Genomic DNA, 18,420 nt, shown 5'->3' with positions numbered 1-18,420 from the left:
CCTTCAGTACTTTCCTTATTCGCTATTTCCAATTTGTATTTATCGGTTTCTCTCAATAGCACGTTACCGAATCCACTGTCCCATATATCAACCCACAAAATTTCACATTGTCTTAAACGTGCGTGTGGTTGTCTGAAGATTATTTGCGGTTTTATAGAAAGTAAATTAGATAATAAATAATAAACAATTTATTTTAATCTCACTTGATAATGGGGCTGATTACCAATCACTTAATAAAAAATGTAGACATTCGCAAAAACTTACATAATTATAAAACTTAAATCCTAACTAATTAGATAATGTAAGAATTGAAAATACTGGTTCGTTTCAAATAAAAAATAAATAAAAACAGTTGTAAGTCACGCCAATCACAATTCGAACAGTTCGTAATAAATTGTACCTTTACGGAAGCACTTTAAAGCTAATTACAAATTACAAAACCTACTAAAGTATAATGAGTCGATGTTAAAATACCCTTGGAGTCCTTTAAGGTAAGAATTAATCAATGCCTATCCTTGGCGTGATCCGCTTCCCCCGACAAGAACTTCTTCACCCTCTCCTCGTACTCCTTGTTGCTCTCCGCTTTGGGCAAATCTCCATTATTCTCCTTTTTGGGGAAAAACTTGGCGAGTTTCCCCGTCTTCGGGAAATGGTTCAAAATGTCTGGCGGCACCACTTGTGCTATTTTATTCCCCTTTCTCACCGTGCTGACCTCCACCCTCCCCTTGCCGCTCTTAGACAAGACTATATCGTCAGGGTAGTTGTTCCTCATGCCCTTGAAAGCCACGTTCGACGCCACAACAGACCAAATCACCCCCAAAAGAGACGTAATGAAAATGTTCGCCGTCAAGCCCACGCTAATCGGCGACGTCTTGTCCAAGAGGACATCTTTCGTGTCCACCAGAGCCAAACTGATCAAGAGCAGCGAGATCGAAGAGGTCACCGAAGAGAAGCACGACGAGAGGAAGAACCAGGTGATGTTGTTGTCGACGTACCACCGCTTCCAGGCCAGAGCCCCGGCGAAGCCCGCCAGGAAGTGCCCCAGAGACATGACGAAGGACCCGGCCGACACGATCGCCGGGATGTTTATAGAGTGGGTCTTGTGGTGGAGCAGGTCTTGTTCGACGCGGTTAACGAAGCGCTGCTCTTCTAGAAACTCTTCGGTGGAGTTCCACGAAGTCGCCTCTTCGGTGTGGTTCGTTGCGATTCTCCTCACGACCAGGGTGCCCATCAGAGCCGACGTTACCCCCAAAGCTACGAACATGATGCTGAGGCCCAGGACTATGGAAGAGGAGTATCTTCGTTCCGAGGGGTACAAGTCCCTGGGGTTTGGATTGGAGCGGATTCTGATCTTGTAGATGTTCTCCATCGTTGTCACACTTTCTCGCCCAGTCGGTTATCACATTTTGTCGGTGGTGGGAGGTCTGGAACAAAGAGCTTCATAAGCCAGCGAGAACGCTTAGAAAGCGGCCCCAACAATAAACAAAACAAAAACGTTTTGTTATCGAACAATGAAGGTTAACGCTAAAGTCATGATTATGTACTGTTGTCACGTGCTTCGTGTGAAATGGCGGCGTCGTGGCACGCATTGAAATTACTTCGCTTTTGCCTCCGAGTCGAATTGACCCAACAGTGTGGACAGATGCGAAACATCTCGATTACGCAACGGCCGCAATTAATTCACACCGCGGAGGTACAACATAATAGGAGGAAAGTCGCGACTCTTGACTCTCTTGGATTCATTTAAGCGCGGTTTAATTGCACGTTGCGCAACTCCCCATGAGGAAGCGCTTCTTTTCCCAGACATGCGGAAGGTTTATCTTGAGAGTGGAGCGCGATAATGCGACGACAGTTATCGGCTCGCTGGATGTTGAGCTTTATCATTTTTCTTCGTCACACCTTTTACAAACAATGAGGTTTTCATTGTTGTGAGGCGAATTGTAAACATGTCGTGAAGCACACATGACCTTGCGATGAGTACAAGGTAATGTAGGCTGCTCGCAAACATTTTTAACAGGTGGAAACACTTTTTAAAAAGTGAAATGCAGATCTGATCGATCGGTTTAGGATGCAAGTTGATTTGGAAAGTTTGCATCAGTTAATTGGCGGAAGAATTCATTATAAATATTGCAATAACGACTGTTGACAACTACCTACATTTGAAATTGGACTTGTTTGCCTCTACAATGACCAGTATTGATTTTTTTTTTATTTCGGGACAAGCAGCGACAAATCATTGACTCCGTCAGTTCTACTGATAAGTCATTAATCTTGAATCTTATATTATCTCGCTTAAAATCGATCATTAGAACCACCAATATTAATTCGATTTTATTAGACCTGCTAAGTTTGAAAATTTATAGTTATTGAGATGTTGCGTTTTTTGTACACGAGTCCGAAATTGAACAGTTTAATTTCATTTTGTCGAGTCATAACAAAGAATGGAAGTCACCAGGTGGTGCCACTTGCTAGAAATTGTTACAAAGGCGCATTAGAGAGCTACTTCAAAAGTTCCGTAACTTATTGGACAAACCATGTAGGAGATTAGATTGTTTAGATTAGAATGAATTTGCCAACGTTAAATAAATTTGATTCATCCAAATTGAGAATTACAAATGATAACTAGATTTATTCAACGATTCTATTTATTTAGTGAAGAAATAGGCAAATAAAAAATTCCTTGAAACCAAGCCTCGAAAAAAGCAGATCATTTTGGAAACACGTACAATGTTTACTGAGAGGTTTGCACCATATGGGGAAATGTTTTTTTCACTGATTTGGCAAAAAATTTACTACGGCAGTCGGCGCTTCTTATCTAAACAATAAAAATGTAACTGACAACTATTATCATGAAACTTCCGGTGTACATACGTCAAATTTGATATTAAAAAAAAAGGATTTGTGTTAAATATGTCGAAAATTGTTACGCAAAAAAGTTGGTTAAGATTTTATGCATGAGTGCATATTTTCAGAAGAAAATGAAAAAAAAAACACCAAGGCTGTCATCACATTTAATCTACCGGGTGCCCCAAAATTCGCGGAACAGCTTAACAGTACGTTATTAAGTAGTCTTTAAAATATCAGACAAAAATGTTTAAAAAATCAATCTTTTTTTTGTACAATTGGTTGTAAAAAAAACGGGAACTGTCAGAATAAAATTGACACATTTTTTCAATTTTTTCATAGTGTGAAACATTCTTATGAGAGAGAGGTTAGAATTATTGTTGTATTTTTAAAAATGATTTGATAGATTTGTCAAGTAGACAATTACTTGACAAATGGACAAAACCAAATTTACATTAGGAACATTTTCTTTCCCCGTTTTTTTCGCAACTAACTACATACAGTAAGCGGCAAAAGTATGGAATAAATTCATTAAAAATGAAACAAAATTTTTTTCAAAAAAATCTTTGGACAGGTCAATTTTAGTTTATAAAAATACATATTTTAATAGAAAATAAAATTCCAAGCAGTCATTTGTTTTAGAGTTATGACGTCATCGACAGTTTTTTTAAATAGAAACCCCCTATTTTTTTTTCTTGATTCTGATAGCCCTTTTAATTGTCTAAACACCAGTATAAAAATTTTGTTATCTTACATAAGGAAATTTTTGAGAAAAAAAAATAAAGTTGGAAAAAATAAATTTTATAACGAACAAAAACAAGTCAAAAACTGTGTTACTAAGTACTTAAAATTATGGAATTAAATGTTCGAATTGCCATCCCCCAGCTTGTTGACAATAAGCAAGTTTATGAAGAAATTCCCCGTTTCAGTTTTATCTATCGCATCCAATCAAAATGAAAATTTCTATACGTTGTGTTTCTGTTAAATGAGTCATTTTCGAAAACGTTTTGTAAAACAAATAACACATACGAATGAAATTGACAGTAACATTCGACTGTTTGATTTACCTACTTGATTTTTTGACTTGTTTTTGTTCATTATAAAATTTATTTTTTCCAACTTTTTTTTTTCTCTCAAAAATTTCCTTATGTAAGATAACAAAATTTTTATACTGGCGTTTAGACAATTAAAGGGGCTATCAGAATCAAGAAAAAAAATAGGGAGTTTCTATTTAAAAAAACTATCGATGACGTCATAACTCTAAAACAAATGACTGCTTGGAATTTTATTTTCTATTAAAATATGTATTTTTACAAACTAAAATCGACCTGTCCAAAGATTTTTTTGAAAAAAATTTTGTTTAATTTTTAAGGAATTTATTCCATACTTTTGCCGCTCACTGTATATAGAAGATATGGACATATTTGTTACACTAAATGTGACAACATTTAAAATCACCTGTGTATCCCAATGTTGTCGTACTATGCCGGCCACAAAATTTTGGCCGTCATTGTCTGTCAATTCAAAAAAAAAAAATGTAGTCCGTACTTTATTGTCATCATGATTACCGTCTTGATTATGAACGTTATTTTTTGGGTGGTAAATTTCAAAACTCAAAATTATTTTGTCATTTCTACTACACAGAACGTTTACCTTATCTATGTACGATTGTTCTAATTTTGTTCATTCATGTCGGATTTTTGGAATATCTGAGCTTCAAACAGTTTAAATTGATTGTCAAACTGACAAGAATCGAAAGTGGGGTTACGATTCCTAAAGGTTTATTTACACTTTACTTGAATGTCAAGAAAGTGACGGTCAACATTTTTTGGCCGCCATAGTACTGTCGGGAGCAAACAATTCTGGTCGTCAATGTCATTTCAAAATTTGGTTAGATTGTCACAAATTAAAAAAAAATTCCCTGCCTAATTATGCCCACGTCAACAAAGTGTCAAAAAATTAATTAATAAATAAATTAAATAATTATTGTCATACAATATCATGATGATAGGTTATGATTTTACGATCGTTTTACAATGGAGCATTTTCCATTGCGTCAAAACATGATTTTGACGACCAGTTTTTTTTGCTCGCGACAGTACATTATTTGAGCTAAAACCGACATAAAATCACTTCTTAGAAATGCTGGAAATAACAAAGTAAATAATTGCACACCTGATCACGATTATTCAGAATTATTATAGCATTGGCTAGTAAAAAACAGATATAGTCAAAATCTTTTTTAGAGATCAAAGCTGCACCTTTTGAGCCCCCATATCTTCAAATCTAAGAGATATAGAATGTATTTATTATTTTTCTCATAATTTTCTAACATGAGTTGACATTGGCCCACTGAGTTGTTCCGCGAATTTTGGGGCACTCAGTAAAATTGGTTCAAAGTAGATGTTTTCTGATGTTAGAATAGAAATTACTGCGAGTTTACGATGTTTAAAGCTCAGATTTGCTCCCTTGTACCTATATTTTCTGCTATATACAGGGTGTTTGGGGTATAAGGTAACAAATTTCTCCTGTGTAAAGAACTGGACAAAATAAAACTTTTATTCTAGTAAAATTTTTTTGTATGTGTTATAATTTTCTAATAATCATTTTTTCAATTTGAAGAATTATTGTTTGAGATTCAGCAGATTTCAAAATTATGAATGTGGCACCTAACGCATTTTCCTTTAGAAATCTTTATTAGCTTGGTATTAATAATTATGTGTTTATAGATACGAGCTCTCAAACAGTGAAAACAGAATTTAGCTCAGCAAAATGAAAAGTGCAAATTGAAAAAAATGTCACTAAGAAAAGTGGGAAGTGGGAATTTTGATTTTTTTTAAATGGGTGAATTATTATTTTTTAGAATTTCATTCTGAAAATTTAGATATAGGCAGAAGATCTAATTAGAACTAAGTTTCTGCTACAATTTTTTTCTACAAGTCCCATTTTCGGAATATCCTTTTAAATGTCAAAATTGACGTATATCGGACGTCACGTGATCATTTGCGTCAGTCACTTTTTGGTAATCATAATTTCAAATTTTGTTTTAGGAAAACAACTTAGTGGCTGTATGACACGATGCTAAATTTTGTAGAAAATTTGTTAGAAAATGAGAGAGGACCAATGAACGATCAGGATCTGACAAAGACAGACTATGATCCTGATCGTTCATTGGTCCTGATCGAAGGTCTCTCTCATTTTCTAACAAATTTTCTACAAAATTTAGCATCGTGTCAAACAAGCTTTAGTCCCTTCACAGATCTTACTGTTAAAAATTGTCTTTAGTAAGATTTTGCTAAGAGCACTAGAATTTGCATGACATATTAGGCAATACATTTTTCTTTAACACGCTTTCAAATCAATATGAACACTTTGTATGAAATTATTTCTAAAGATTTAATTAACTAACTTAAACGTCGTTACAATTTATTTGGGAAAAGGTCTTTTCTTCGTCAGTGGTATTTTTAATATTGTCTCTGGACAATTGAAAAGAAGTGTTGTCCATTTGTAACTCTGTTTTCATTTTCTGTTTAATGTTTCTTTTTTATTTCTACTTTAAAATTTGTAATTTTTTCTTTCTTATTTTAGTAAGTTTTTTGTCAAGAATGCCTTACAATTAAAAAGAATCTTTCATAACTCGGGAGAGCGATGGATTTAGAAGTTAATTTTTACAGAAGCATTTCATATACATAGTACAAACTAGAAAACCTAAATTCTCCGTTGAGGTGCTGGATTCTCTCATGAGCTGTGACCTTGGAAATATCTGCGCGAGGGCGCAGCGATAAACCACTGAAAAATCTGTAAATGAAAACTGAAAACTGAAAACGTAGACTACTTCAGCGACGGGGTAACACGTGGAGAAACACTACTTATCTGTTTTTTTATCAAAGAACCACGACCTGTTGATTTAGGTTTGCAATAATAAAACTTTACTAAATTTAGGGAATTTAATGATATCTGTTGACAATACCAGCCAACTCCTGTCATTTTTAATGTCCTTGAAACTACGCAAATTCGCATTCATTTAAATTTAAACGTGTTATTAAAAATGCCCCGGAAAGTGAGACATTTATTAAACTCCTCTCAAATTAGTTGTTATTAACTTTATTAACATGCTGCGTTATTAATATCTCTACGTAACCTCATTTTTTATATTATGACATTTTTCACCCTATGTCAAAAGTGTACAATGTTGCCAGCTCTATTTTGGGTGTAAATTGCGGTGTTGGTGGTTGTTTGATAAAAAACAGATTTATACTCTTATAGACGTCTACGAGACGAAGCCAGCGTAACGAATGACGATGTTCGTCGTTTGCGCAGATGTTACTCATAGCCCATGAGAAAATCCAAGACCTCTACCTTTGTTTTCCTTTACAGTACAACTTATACTTAATTTACAGATTTTGTCTAATTACCTTTATAAGTGAATTCTCTTTAACTAGTATAAACCACATTACACAAGTCATCTGTTAAACAAAAATAAAAATTCAATTAGCCTCGAGTTCTAAAGAACAAATCAAAAGCGCTTCCCCTCAAGACAAGCAGTCCCGCGACCTGTTTTATGAAAGAAAACTCAAAACTCGTATTGAAATCTGAGCCTATTGTTAGGGGACACCGGTACATCGCCTGACATTATAACCTCTGAAACTTTCATTTTCAGTTTAATTTAGATCACCACAAAAACATTTACTTCAAAGATGTAAGCCAACATCTGGTGCAACAGTGTGTACTGATTCAAATTTGTACTCTTTAAAAAGTTTTTACAGCGTCAGGCACCACAGAACTAGAAAATTTGGACACGGCACTCTTCCAAGCCTAAACAGATGTCGGAAACGAGAGTTAAAAGTATTATGCAAGTTCAACAAACTTTAATCTTAAAATTTTTCACTCGTAAAATTCGAAAATCATATTAAATGTGAGTGAGTACTCTTAGCTTTGCATAAAAATAAACTGTACACATTTAAGTACTTGAACAACTGTTGTAATTACCGTTTTACCACAACTGACGCCCGCATGGAAAATGGTTTGCTATATCAGTAGTACAAAAGCTCTGCAGATGACCACCTCTCACCGTGGAAAAACTGTCTCCTTTGCTTCAGCAGTCGTAGAAAGACACGGTTTGTCTACAAATTGTTCAGAATTACTCCGCACAAATGGATTATTCTTAGTAGATTGCCTCGATTTTACTTCAGGAAGACAACTCTTGTATACCTAATTAAACCCTAGCGCACTCGTAAAAATTTTCCGGAACAATGTTGAGACCGAAATAAACTCACCAACACCGAATCTGATAGTAAACAATAACGAATTAATTTACAGTTTATTGACATAAAATTCGTAGTGGAAACGATGCTTTCGCAAGCTGACATTTCTTAATCTCATTCGCATTAATGCAGCGCCTTTCCTCATCAACATCGATCTCGTTTCCCAATAACCATAAACCTCAATCAATTAAGCGAAAATGCGATTTTTATTGACGCAAAAAATGTCAACGAGATACGGCACCGTTTTTCCTACCACCTTTTTATAACTCATCCCAAATTAATAATAATAATTGGAGGAACGCCAGATTTTGCTTAGGCTAATCACCTCGCGTTTGTGCTTTTGGCAACTTGCAAATCGAACCCCCTGTATATCGCACGACAGCCTTGAAAACTGCGCTTTTCTCATGTAATGATTACTTCACGGCTTTCATAATAACAACAAGGTACGAGTAAATCAATTTTTATTATGCAAACAAATCACAAGAGATTAGAACAATTGAGATTCTGGTGGGCTTCGCACAAGCTTGTCACCGAGAAGAAGCGCTTAATTAGTTAAGTAAGTGTTTAAGTCACAGTTACTCAGCAGTTGTGTTAAATTGACGACACGAAAAAAATTACACCTTCTGTGGTGAGAAGATTTCTTCAGTTGTGATATTCTGGAGTCGATTTTTTTTTGGTTTTTGAGTTTCGGAAATTATAGAGTACGTACCTTTGTCTCTAGATCTCGCAACAACTACACCATCACAGTAGAACTTTCGAAAAAAAATTATCGCACCTGGACTACTTACAATTCAAACCATTCAGTTCAAACTGACGAACGTTGTGCGGTGTTCATTCTTGCCGCTGTTGCACTCCGGCGTTGCCACTTCCACCCATTACCATTACCAACGACTATCGTTGCAACCGAATTACTATTTATCAAAAACGACCGAAAAATGAGCCACGCGACAGCTTTGCCAAATTTCGGAGACCACTTTCTTCGACTTTCATCCTAACCTCCAAATTAAATAATGCATTTGGAGAAAGTAACGCCGTCAATCAATAACGAACAAAACCGCCTCGCCATCTGTCACCGCCTACCGCGTCAAACGTCAAAATTTTGACTTTCCTGTGTCACACTGTAGATCGAATGTGGGTCATACGCGATTGACAGCCTTGAGATCCCTCAGATTCCCTGGCTCGAGATGCAGAAATGCACAGTGTCTTATGCAGGTTTGCCTCGTCACATATTTATGTAAATGGACGAAATAAATTGTTCCATGCATATTGCACGTGTTGCACGTTTTGCGCCTGCATCATGAGTGACATTACGATGGAAAAAATCGCCAACGCGCTTATGCACCGGTGCATCGTGTTTTTATTATTTTCGTTTTGCGTTCGCGGTTAGAGGATTGCGTTTGTTCTTTTTGCAGATTTATTTTCTACGCGATGGACCGTGACGTCCTGCTACGGTCTTCAAAGTGTTCGCTGGCTTTATCAATAGAGAAAATCGCATTACGGCAATTACCTTCCGTTTCAATCCGGCATCAGGACGAAAATAAAATTATCGGGATGCGAACCTTTTCGATTTTTACGGCGCTGTAAAGTCGACGGCTTTATTCACGTTTAAATCTATACCTTTATTCAATATCGAGTATTTTTAGATCTGGCCTATTTTTATTCTATAGGTATGTCGTGTCTACATACAGGATATTTTATTTACAGCCGTACGAAACATAAACATTTGCGGAAATAACCAATGAGCAGTTCATGTGATGACTACATAATTCAACAGTCCAGAATTTATTATACAATACATATTTCGTTGAGCTGAAGATTGTTGTCGGTGTTTTTGTGGATTTTTTTATTGATTTATAAACGAATAATAAAATATGAAATTTTTCCAAAAAGGAAAGATTACTGAAAAGCAGTGGTAAATATTCATTCCAGGCACGTGAAGGACATGTTAACAACGTCAGTTTGAATCAACGATCTTATCTCATTGTGATTAATGTCATTTCGAACCAAGCAACTTCTACTTTGTAAAGAAGTCGTTTGAACGGATTTAGTTCAGTTTTATACAAAGGCAAAAATCAAACGATATAGATCTAGAGCTATGAATTTTTTAAAATAATTGTACAACTTCATTATTGTTTTAAGGATGAACTGGAGTAACATTGAAAAATGGCGAAATTTGCTTAAAATTGGTACAATAGTCCTTTCATCCATTCTAAAGTACTGTGCCAAATTTAAAAAAAAATTGTTCGAGGAATTTTAAAGTTATTACTTACCTTTTAAAGTTTCGAGATATTTTACACGTATTCTTATGAGAAATCGAGCAATGGTCGCATAAAAATTGATAAAAAACATATTTCAAAAAGGCCAATTTTTCTTAAATTTTTCACACAAAGTATCGATATCGTAGAATTTTCTAATGAATTTACAAAAAAAGTTGGTCGAGGATTTTCCTTGTAATTGCTAATTATATGTGGAAAAACACGGTTTTTGAGGTTATGTATCTGTTTTAATTTCAATAAAAGTGAACAAAATGCATATAATTGACGTCGGTATGCAACATTACACTCATATGGCACGTTTTACTACAGTTACGTTAAGAACTTTAACAGAAATCAATGAAAATTGAAATTCAATGTGCTTCTGTTTACTTTCACGTACCTACAGTCTTAGTCAAAAGATTGTAAAATCACATGTAAGTAATTATCTAAATATCAAGAAAATAAACACAAAATTTACTTGCAACTCATTACAATTCGTTTCCAAAAATTAAAAACTATTTTTTCAAATATTGATTTCTCGTAATAAACGTTTCATAGCATTATAAGAATTCCGCAACTTTTTGCTGAGATTGTTACTCCAGTTCATCCTTAAATCTGTACCATCTAGTATTGTGGGGGACATGTTATCAAGATAATTTGCTTCAGTTGGTCACCCAAAAATTTATCTTGCAACTTTCTGGCCCTTGACACACTTGAATAATAAGTTATTACAAAACTGTACATAATGTGTTTATTATTACACTGGGAGAGCATATTACGGAAATTTGCATAAAGAGGTCTAAAATAAAAGTTCGCGTTTAACCTTTCAGTAATTAACACTTATTTAAAATGAAACAAATCCCACTTTGTGATGTGTGGTCTTGCCATTTTATTTTTATTTAGGACTCTTAACCTTTCTCTTAGCGCAAAGTATTTATTCAGTAGCTACCTTTTTTTACTGAAATTGAATGTAACAACCTCTTTCACCTATTAAGAAAAATTAGTTTTCCAGAGCATTTACCGGAAGGAGGACTAGTCTCTGTTTTTTTTTTTAGGTTCATTTGGCCAAAATGAAAATGAAGAGAAAAAAGAATATCGAACACCTTTATATTAAAAATGATATTTCATTTAAACACCGTTCACCTTGTTTTGGCCTAATGGGAGGACATGATTTATTTTTTTAACGTTGGACACACTGTTTGATTTCCGTCATTAAAGTACCCGACATGCGGACCTATCAAAATGAACATAACATCTTGCTGAATTTCCCGCAATGTTTGAGTATTCTTCTATTGGAAACTAGTAAAACTGACAACATTGCACTAGGCATTGACGCTATTTATAACCTCAAAATTAGAAAAATATAGCCTAATTGAACAGACAGCTTTACTACCAAATTAAATGCAAAATTCCCATAGACTCCCATTATGCCAAAACAACCTGAATGCATTTTACCGTGTCATCGTCGTATTGACACGATGCAAAATTGCAGATAGTTGATAAAAAAAAAAAAATTATTATTATTATATATTTATTTCCCTGATATATGATTTTTTTTCGATTTTTTTTTTCCGGGCTCACGATGCTCTTCTTGTGAAAATAAGTGGCAATCGAACAACAACAAAAGCATGAGGGAAGAGCAAGGAAAAATGACAGAAACTAATTCCCATACACGTGAGAGATTCTACATGAAAATCAAAAGCCGACATCAAGTAATTACACATTTATATACATATGTTAACTGTCAAACCTGCAATGTAAGTTTTCATGATAACAGTGATTGAAAAAAAGTTTGGGCCAAAACAAAGTGTATTCATTAATTTTTTGAAATAGTGAAAAATTTTCGGAAATGTTTGTTGTTGCCATGACAACCGTTCCAAATGCCAACTTTCTATTGGCTGTTTATTGCGGGCGCGTGATACTAATTTTTACAGAAAAACATATCTCGTTTGCTCCATTTTCTTTTCTTTGAAGCATCTTGTTCAAGAGTTTAAAAAAGTTTACTATTATTTTATTCGCTTCTTAACACTTTCTGTAAATCACAATAAATTATTTTTCTTTCTGTACCAATCCTGTCCTGTTAAAGATTTCTTCATTCTTTGATATTTCTGTCACATTTTGCTTGTTTGCTGTGATCATTTTCATTCAATCTTGACAAAAACTATATTTCTTAACTTATCTTTAAACTTCATTGTGTCTCATTCTTTGATATTCCACAACTGTTTCCTTTCTTCGATTAATACGCTTTCCACTAAACCACGTTGACGTCTCCATTTATCTTATCTTCCTCAATCCCCCAAATAATTTAGTGTTCTCTCCTCTCATATATTCAGAAAAGAATCTCCCACCTTCACACTCATCGTACAGCTGCAGCTGCATTCTGTAAAATTTTACGGCCTAATTAGGAGGTCCTTAGGGGAACGGTGGTCAAACCGACAACCTGCCAAGCTGCACGTGCCACTCGCCCCGTCAGAAAATTCAAGGGTTGTACTTTGATCATTTCCCTCTGAATGATAAACATTTCAAACGAAAAAATACATTTTTTACTTTTAATGTGACCATTTCTTGTGGATAAATGATAATCATGATGCATTACAATAACTCTTTGAGGGATGTTTGAAAAAACTGCTTCTTATATCATTATTCAAATAATGCTGCAGTCATACTATTGATTAGATTATGAAGCATTTCTTAGCTTCTTTAACCTCGCAAACTATTATTAATAGGGTTTTTGTGAATGACTTTAAGGATCTAATTTCATAAATTGAAAAACAAAATGTATTTCTACCCCAAATAATGGTTTCAGTTAGTTTCTTATTTGTCTGATGGGCACAAATATTAATATAATTTATCAAAATAAAACAGGGAGCTTCGAACAGTGAGTACGGCCCTGCTTGAAATTTACCTGGTGCCAGGTGGGCCGGCCCCAACCATTTTTTACTCAAATTGCAATAAAATTTAAAGAATACAATTGGAATGTCAAAATAAGTTTTCTCAAGATTTTAGGACAATTCATTAGATTACATCCGCACCCTTATACAGTGCATTTTTTTTAACTGTTGCCATAGGGTATAAGTTTTACCATGCAATTCGCTATGGCAACAGTTAAAAAAAATGCACTGTATGCGACAATGGGTCCGGAAACACTTTAGTCCTTGTCATTTGGTTCCATTTATCATTGTAGATATGAAATAATATAGCACATATTACAATTGCGTCTGCAGTAGAATTGGTAACGTTAAGAACTACTTATTTGGAGATTTAAGTAGGTACATCAGGTTTTATATAACTTAAAAAATGAAATAATGTTTTATTTGGTTTTGCTTTTTGTGTTGTCTGTTCCCATCTATCAAGTTGTGCTTCCAGTTATTCTACCGTTAAAAATGAAACTAATAATTGAAAGAAGCGAGCGTGAAGTCTAAATTACAAATTTAAAAAAATAACTGACCGTATGATTTTCTTTGCTAACTTTAATAAATGTTCATCAAGTCATGTTTAATCAGCGAACTTAGTGAAAGGAAAATCATTTGGTCCGACGCTTTTCCAAAATCTGCAATTATTTTGAATTGAATTCTCTATCAAACCAGCCTCCGTAAAAAGTCCAATAAGTTCCACATCACGTGGCTCTATTCTTGTGGACCACCACATTGTTTGAGCTCCAGTTGCAAAAGACAAGCTTGTCACGTAGTGTACAACTGTCAAAACAGATAACCTGGATTTCAGTTGTGAGTAATTGGCCAAGCAACTCTAATTCTTGACGAGGAGAAAGTCGTGCGTAATCTCAAGAAACCAATTGTAGGGTGACCACAACAAAAATCTAACAACTTGCATCAGGCAAACGCCCATCGGACGAACAGCCGTTATCTGGGCATGATTAAAGAAAAGGTAAAGTGGTGTCAGTTTAACTCCATGAATTAATGACGTGTTACTTTCCTGGTTTTCCCTTTTTTTAATGCATTCATTTGAATAAATTACGTCGTAATTACCCACAGACGTCACCCACAGGTTTCGTGAATATTAGAGATGGCGGTTTGACATTTAGAACAAACGTCAAAAAAAGTGTCCCACAACGTTTGCAAATTTTCGCAAAACAATAAATCTACGAAAATTATTATTACGATTATTTCAAGAAAAAATGACAGATGGACATGAACAGGCGTAAGGTCAAATAAAAAGGGAATGATAAATAAAATTTTCATCAAAGTTCATATTCGCAAAAGTACGTCGCAACTTGATTCGTAAGGTTTTGGTTGTTGTAAATTTTGAAGTTATAAACATCATTTGAAAAGAAAATGAACGTTTACTTTATATGTTTATAATAATTAACAAGCATTAACTCACTCGTCTCAATCGTCTTATCATGTTATTCCTAAAAAACTTTCTGATAACAACACTGAGACATACGTTATAGAATAGACATACTGTAGAGTTTATTCACGTTGGATTTTCCCTGTCACTGTCAAATTCTTGTCATGTTGCAACCCTGCACCTTCTTTCACATTATCATGTTAGAGCAATTTGACATCTTTAATTTTAAACGTTAGTTTGGCGTGTGAAATAAAGTCACAGATTTTTTCATAAACTATCCTATTCCTGGGTAATTTTACCATGGCGGAAAGAAAAAAGAAGGTTTTATTAGCAGCTAATTTGAAAATTACGTTAATTAAATGTAGCCAAGAACTGAAAAATACCTTGTTGATAACGAATAACATAACCTCTACAGTCTACGCACTGCGCATGACATGGTTACTTTATTTTATCAGCTCGTACTGGCGACATACACAGCTAAAATATTATTGAAGTAAAAATCACACTGCCAAAGAATTAAATAATTTGACCTTGACGAGGAAAATCCAACGTGAATGAACTTTAGAATCGACATAATAGTGTAAAGTATTTTTATATGATTATTTAAATTTCTATTATTTAACCAGGCAATAATTTATTCGTATCGTTATTATTTTACTCGATCAGTAACCAGCAAAGCATAAAAAAAATCACATGCACTAAACCAACAGTAGAAATGAAAGTAAGTGGTGGGTCGATGATATAATCCCGATTTCGTGTAAATATTTTTTTAACAAAAAGAATTATACGGAGAGAATTGTTATTTCTTTGTACCGCGCCAACACTTTATTAAATCATCTATTATGTCATGGATGATGCGGCTGTCAAAATAAATCTTCACTGGATTAGGTGAGATTTCAACACATTTCAAACATGTAATTATCCCTTGTATTTGTAAATTTGACACGTTTCTGTATTTTCGCAACCACACCTACAGAATCCAACTCCCACACCTGAACGGAAAATCGTGAACTTTCTATAACAAATTGAAGTTTTTATGGTTTTTTAACGGAACTAAAAGTCCCAGACCTAATTAACGTACCAATAAAAAGCGTTATTAATGTGGTTAATTAGGCTAGGATTTAGTAGCAATCCGGCGAATGTTTCGTATCAAGCAGCAGACGCGTCAAGAATGAAGGAAAAAAATTGATTTACTTGTCCCGTCGAGCTTAAACAAATTAGGAATTTTTTCGAAGCAACGGAATTTGCTGGTTCGAACGTTCATCGATAAATAACCGATCCCGTCTAGAAACTTTATAAAGACATTAAAATTTGTTGGGAACAACTCAATTCAAGTTTTTGCCAAAAATGTATGGAGACGCAGTGAAAAATTGTATTTACTGTTAAATGAAAGTAAGCCGAAAAAATCCATTAACCTGTTCGGCTCTCAAAAAGTTATTGGTGAAGCGGAATTTGGCACAAAGCTTGACAATTTCGCCGAGCATTGAACGGTCCAGCGGCCGCCGCAACAAAAACATCTCCACATCGTGATAAAACCGTTTATTATTAAATAAAAAAAACAACATAAGTACTTGCAATAAATACTATTTACAATCTCCAATGAGCGAATTTATAAATGTAGCGACTGCAACGAAGAGCGAAGGCCTCAAACCGTGAATCCTGGAACGCTGTGTTCCACCCGGTTGTCGGGCGGGGGGTACTTACAACAATAACTCGTCATCACCCCCACAGATGCCAACACTAGCGACAGGACGGAAATGCCGCAAACCGCGCCGGAAGTCATGTCCGCGAGCGGCGTGCCGGGCTTGGGTTGCAGAACCAGAAGTACCAAAAGACCGGCGCACATCAGAAGGCTGAGCACGCTCAAGACTATGTATCCTGCAACAACACGATTAACTGACGCCGACACAGATGCCTCCAGTACCTGAGATGTAGTTTCTGTTGGGCAGCCAGTAGCAACGCCTAGTCCTGAACCCCAGGACTCCCAAAGTGAGACACGTGAACCCTGCCACCATCCCAAAATCGAGAAAGTACGACCTACCGATGACGTACATCATGTAGGAACACAACCCCGAGGTGACTCCCCCGCACAACGTCATCATCACCGCCGCCACCGCGAGAGTCACTTGAGTCGGCTTCTTCGGACCTATGTTCATCCAGGACTCGGCCTTGTGCGAAAAAGTTGTCTCACTGTAAACACTCTGTATGGGGCTGGAGCAAATGGGGGCCACTATAGCGGTGTGTCTTTTGTCCTGTTGCACCATTTGCCGAGTACCGAGGGCGTAGTTCAGTTTTTGTCTGGATTTGGCTTGGGTTTTGCGCGGGGTCATGAAGGGGTCCTGTTGGGGGGACGGCGGCAGTCTCCTTTGCACCTGGGGGGACAAAACTCCGCGGGAACTCTGCGGCTTGGGCGACTTCTTCGGCGTCGACAGCAACTCGTGAAGCTTCTGGGTGGCGATCGGGTTCCCGGTGGGTCTTCTAGGGCTCGGGGGTTCGCACTGGATGTACTCGTACCTGCTCCGGTTCACCACTCTCGGAGGCGAACAGTCCTGGATGTACTCGTACCGGTGGTTGGGCCTCCCTTGGAGCTCCTCGTTGGTGGTGTCGATCACCGCGTAGCGGTGCACTTGCACCCTCTGGGGCGACTGCTTCTGGCAGATAACATACCGGTTGCCTTGCTCCTGCATCGGGATGTACTCGTATCGCGACTTCGCCTTGGGGCCCTCGTGCTCGTTGCTCGGCGAAGACACCACCAGCACCTTCTTCTGCTTGACTATTCCCGCGTCGTCCACCAGCATCTCCTCGTAGAACTCCTGCTCGTCGTAGCCGCATTCTTCGGGCTCCTGGTAGTGGCTCTGCGCCCCGACGGGCGATCTCCTCACGTTCTGCGACAGGGGTTTGCCGTTGTAGAACTCGCTCTGCTGGCTGAACGCCGGGTTCGAGTAGTAGTTCTTCTGGACGTTGCAGCGGTTGGCCATTTTTCACCACGCGCGAACCGTTTCAACAGTCGAGAAGTTTCGTAACCGTCATTTGTAGTCGTTTAGGGCACGGCCCGGTGACGACTGGTAGGCCTGGTGGTTGTTAAAGAGCGTGTACCGCGTAACGGCGGCATGGGGGACGCACTTATCAAACAGCTGCATATGTCTCGCGTCATGTGGGGTGAATTCCATGGGCGTGCCGCACAACGGGGCCTGTGCACGTGCACCATCAAATACCAGTTTGGCGCCAGATTCTAGTTCACGCTTCAAAAGAAAATTCAAAAGGAATTTTATAACTACCTTCCTTTCATTTCATTTTCTTTAATTTCAATAACAATTCATTCCGACAAGAATTTTATATCCTGCTCTGACTTTGCGGATCTCTTCGTTCCAAAAGCACTCCCTTTTCCTTCTGATAACATAACCTAAAAGTTTTAAGTGATAGGCATTTCTGGCACTCTTCAAGATCAGAAAACAGTAGGAAACGAACAATAAATAACAATAACATTAATTTCGTTCTCTTTTTTGATCTGAAAATGTATGCATTTTAAATGTTGATTAGTTGAGAACTTTGAGGTTATGTTATCAGATCATTATGGTCAAAAGATGTTGTTGCTTAATTATATTTAAACAATGAACCAGCGAGGTGGCCGAAGCTGTGAAGAAAGAAACTTGATGGAAGTTGACCCAGATATGGGTAAGAGATGGGTGAAACTGGCAAAAAAGTCCAAAAATGGTGGCACTTTTGAGTTTGGTGGGATTTAAAATTCA

General features: G+C 36.5%; 2 protein-coding genes across 5 annotated transcripts; both read right to left on the bottom strand.

Moving 5' to 3' along the window:
- Positions 1–173: 173 nt before the first annotated feature.
- On the bottom strand, positions 174–9,054 carry LOC138124436 (uncharacterized). 4 transcript variants are annotated; one of them, XM_069039480.1, is made up of 2 exons: positions 8,897–9,054; positions 174–1,424 (listed from the first exon to the last, which is right to left on the bottom strand). In XM_069039480.1, the coding sequence occupies exon 2, from the start codon at positions 1,367–1,369 to the stop codon at positions 503–505; it is 867 nt and encodes a 288-aa protein (XP_068895581.1). In that variant the 5' UTR covers positions 1,370–1,424; positions 8,897–9,054; the 3' UTR covers positions 174–502. The 4 variants fall into 4 exon arrangements, with proteins under 4 accessions (XP_068895581.1, XP_068895580.1, XP_068895584.1 ...); XM_069039479.1 differs by having other exon boundaries at positions 8,818–8,975; XM_069039483.1 differs by lacking the exon at positions 8,897–9,054 and adding an exon at positions 7,916–8,051.
- Positions 9,055–16,195: 7,141 nt separating this feature from the next.
- spdo (sanpodo) lies at positions 16,196–18,350 on the bottom strand. The gene is made up of 2 exons (XM_069039478.1): positions 16,596–18,350; positions 16,196–16,549 (listed from the first exon to the last, which is right to left on the bottom strand). Exons 1-2 carry the CDS (start codon positions 17,647–17,649, stop codon positions 16,317–16,319), a joined length of 1,287 nt encoding a protein of 428 aa, XP_068895579.1. The 5' UTR covers positions 17,650–18,350; the 3' UTR covers positions 16,196–16,316.
- Between the last annotated feature and the right edge of the window lie 70 nt (positions 18,351–18,420).

The sequence above is a fragment of the Tenebrio molitor genome, chromosome 2 (genome assembly GCF_963966145.1).
Source record: "Tenebrio molitor chromosome 2, icTenMoli1.1, whole genome shotgun sequence".
Taxonomy (NCBI): domain Eukaryota; kingdom Metazoa; phylum Arthropoda; class Insecta; order Coleoptera; family Tenebrionidae; genus Tenebrio; species Tenebrio molitor.
The sequence above is the reverse complement of the archived record's forward strand: the minus strand, read 5'-3'. Positions and strand labels throughout refer to the sequence as shown.

Coding starts and splice junctions, on each gene's coding strand:
- spdo (XM_069039478.1), bottom strand. CDS start 17,649: ATGGCCAACCGCTGCAACGTCCAGAAGAACTACTACTCGAACCCGGCG. Junction 16,550..16,595: donor CAACAGAAACTACATCTCAG/GTACTGGAGGCA, acceptor GTGTTGTTGCAG/GATACATAGTCTTGAGCGTG.
- LOC138124436 (XM_069039480.1), bottom strand. CDS start 1,369: ATGGAGAACATCTACAAGATCAGAATCCGCTCCAATCCAAACCCCAGG.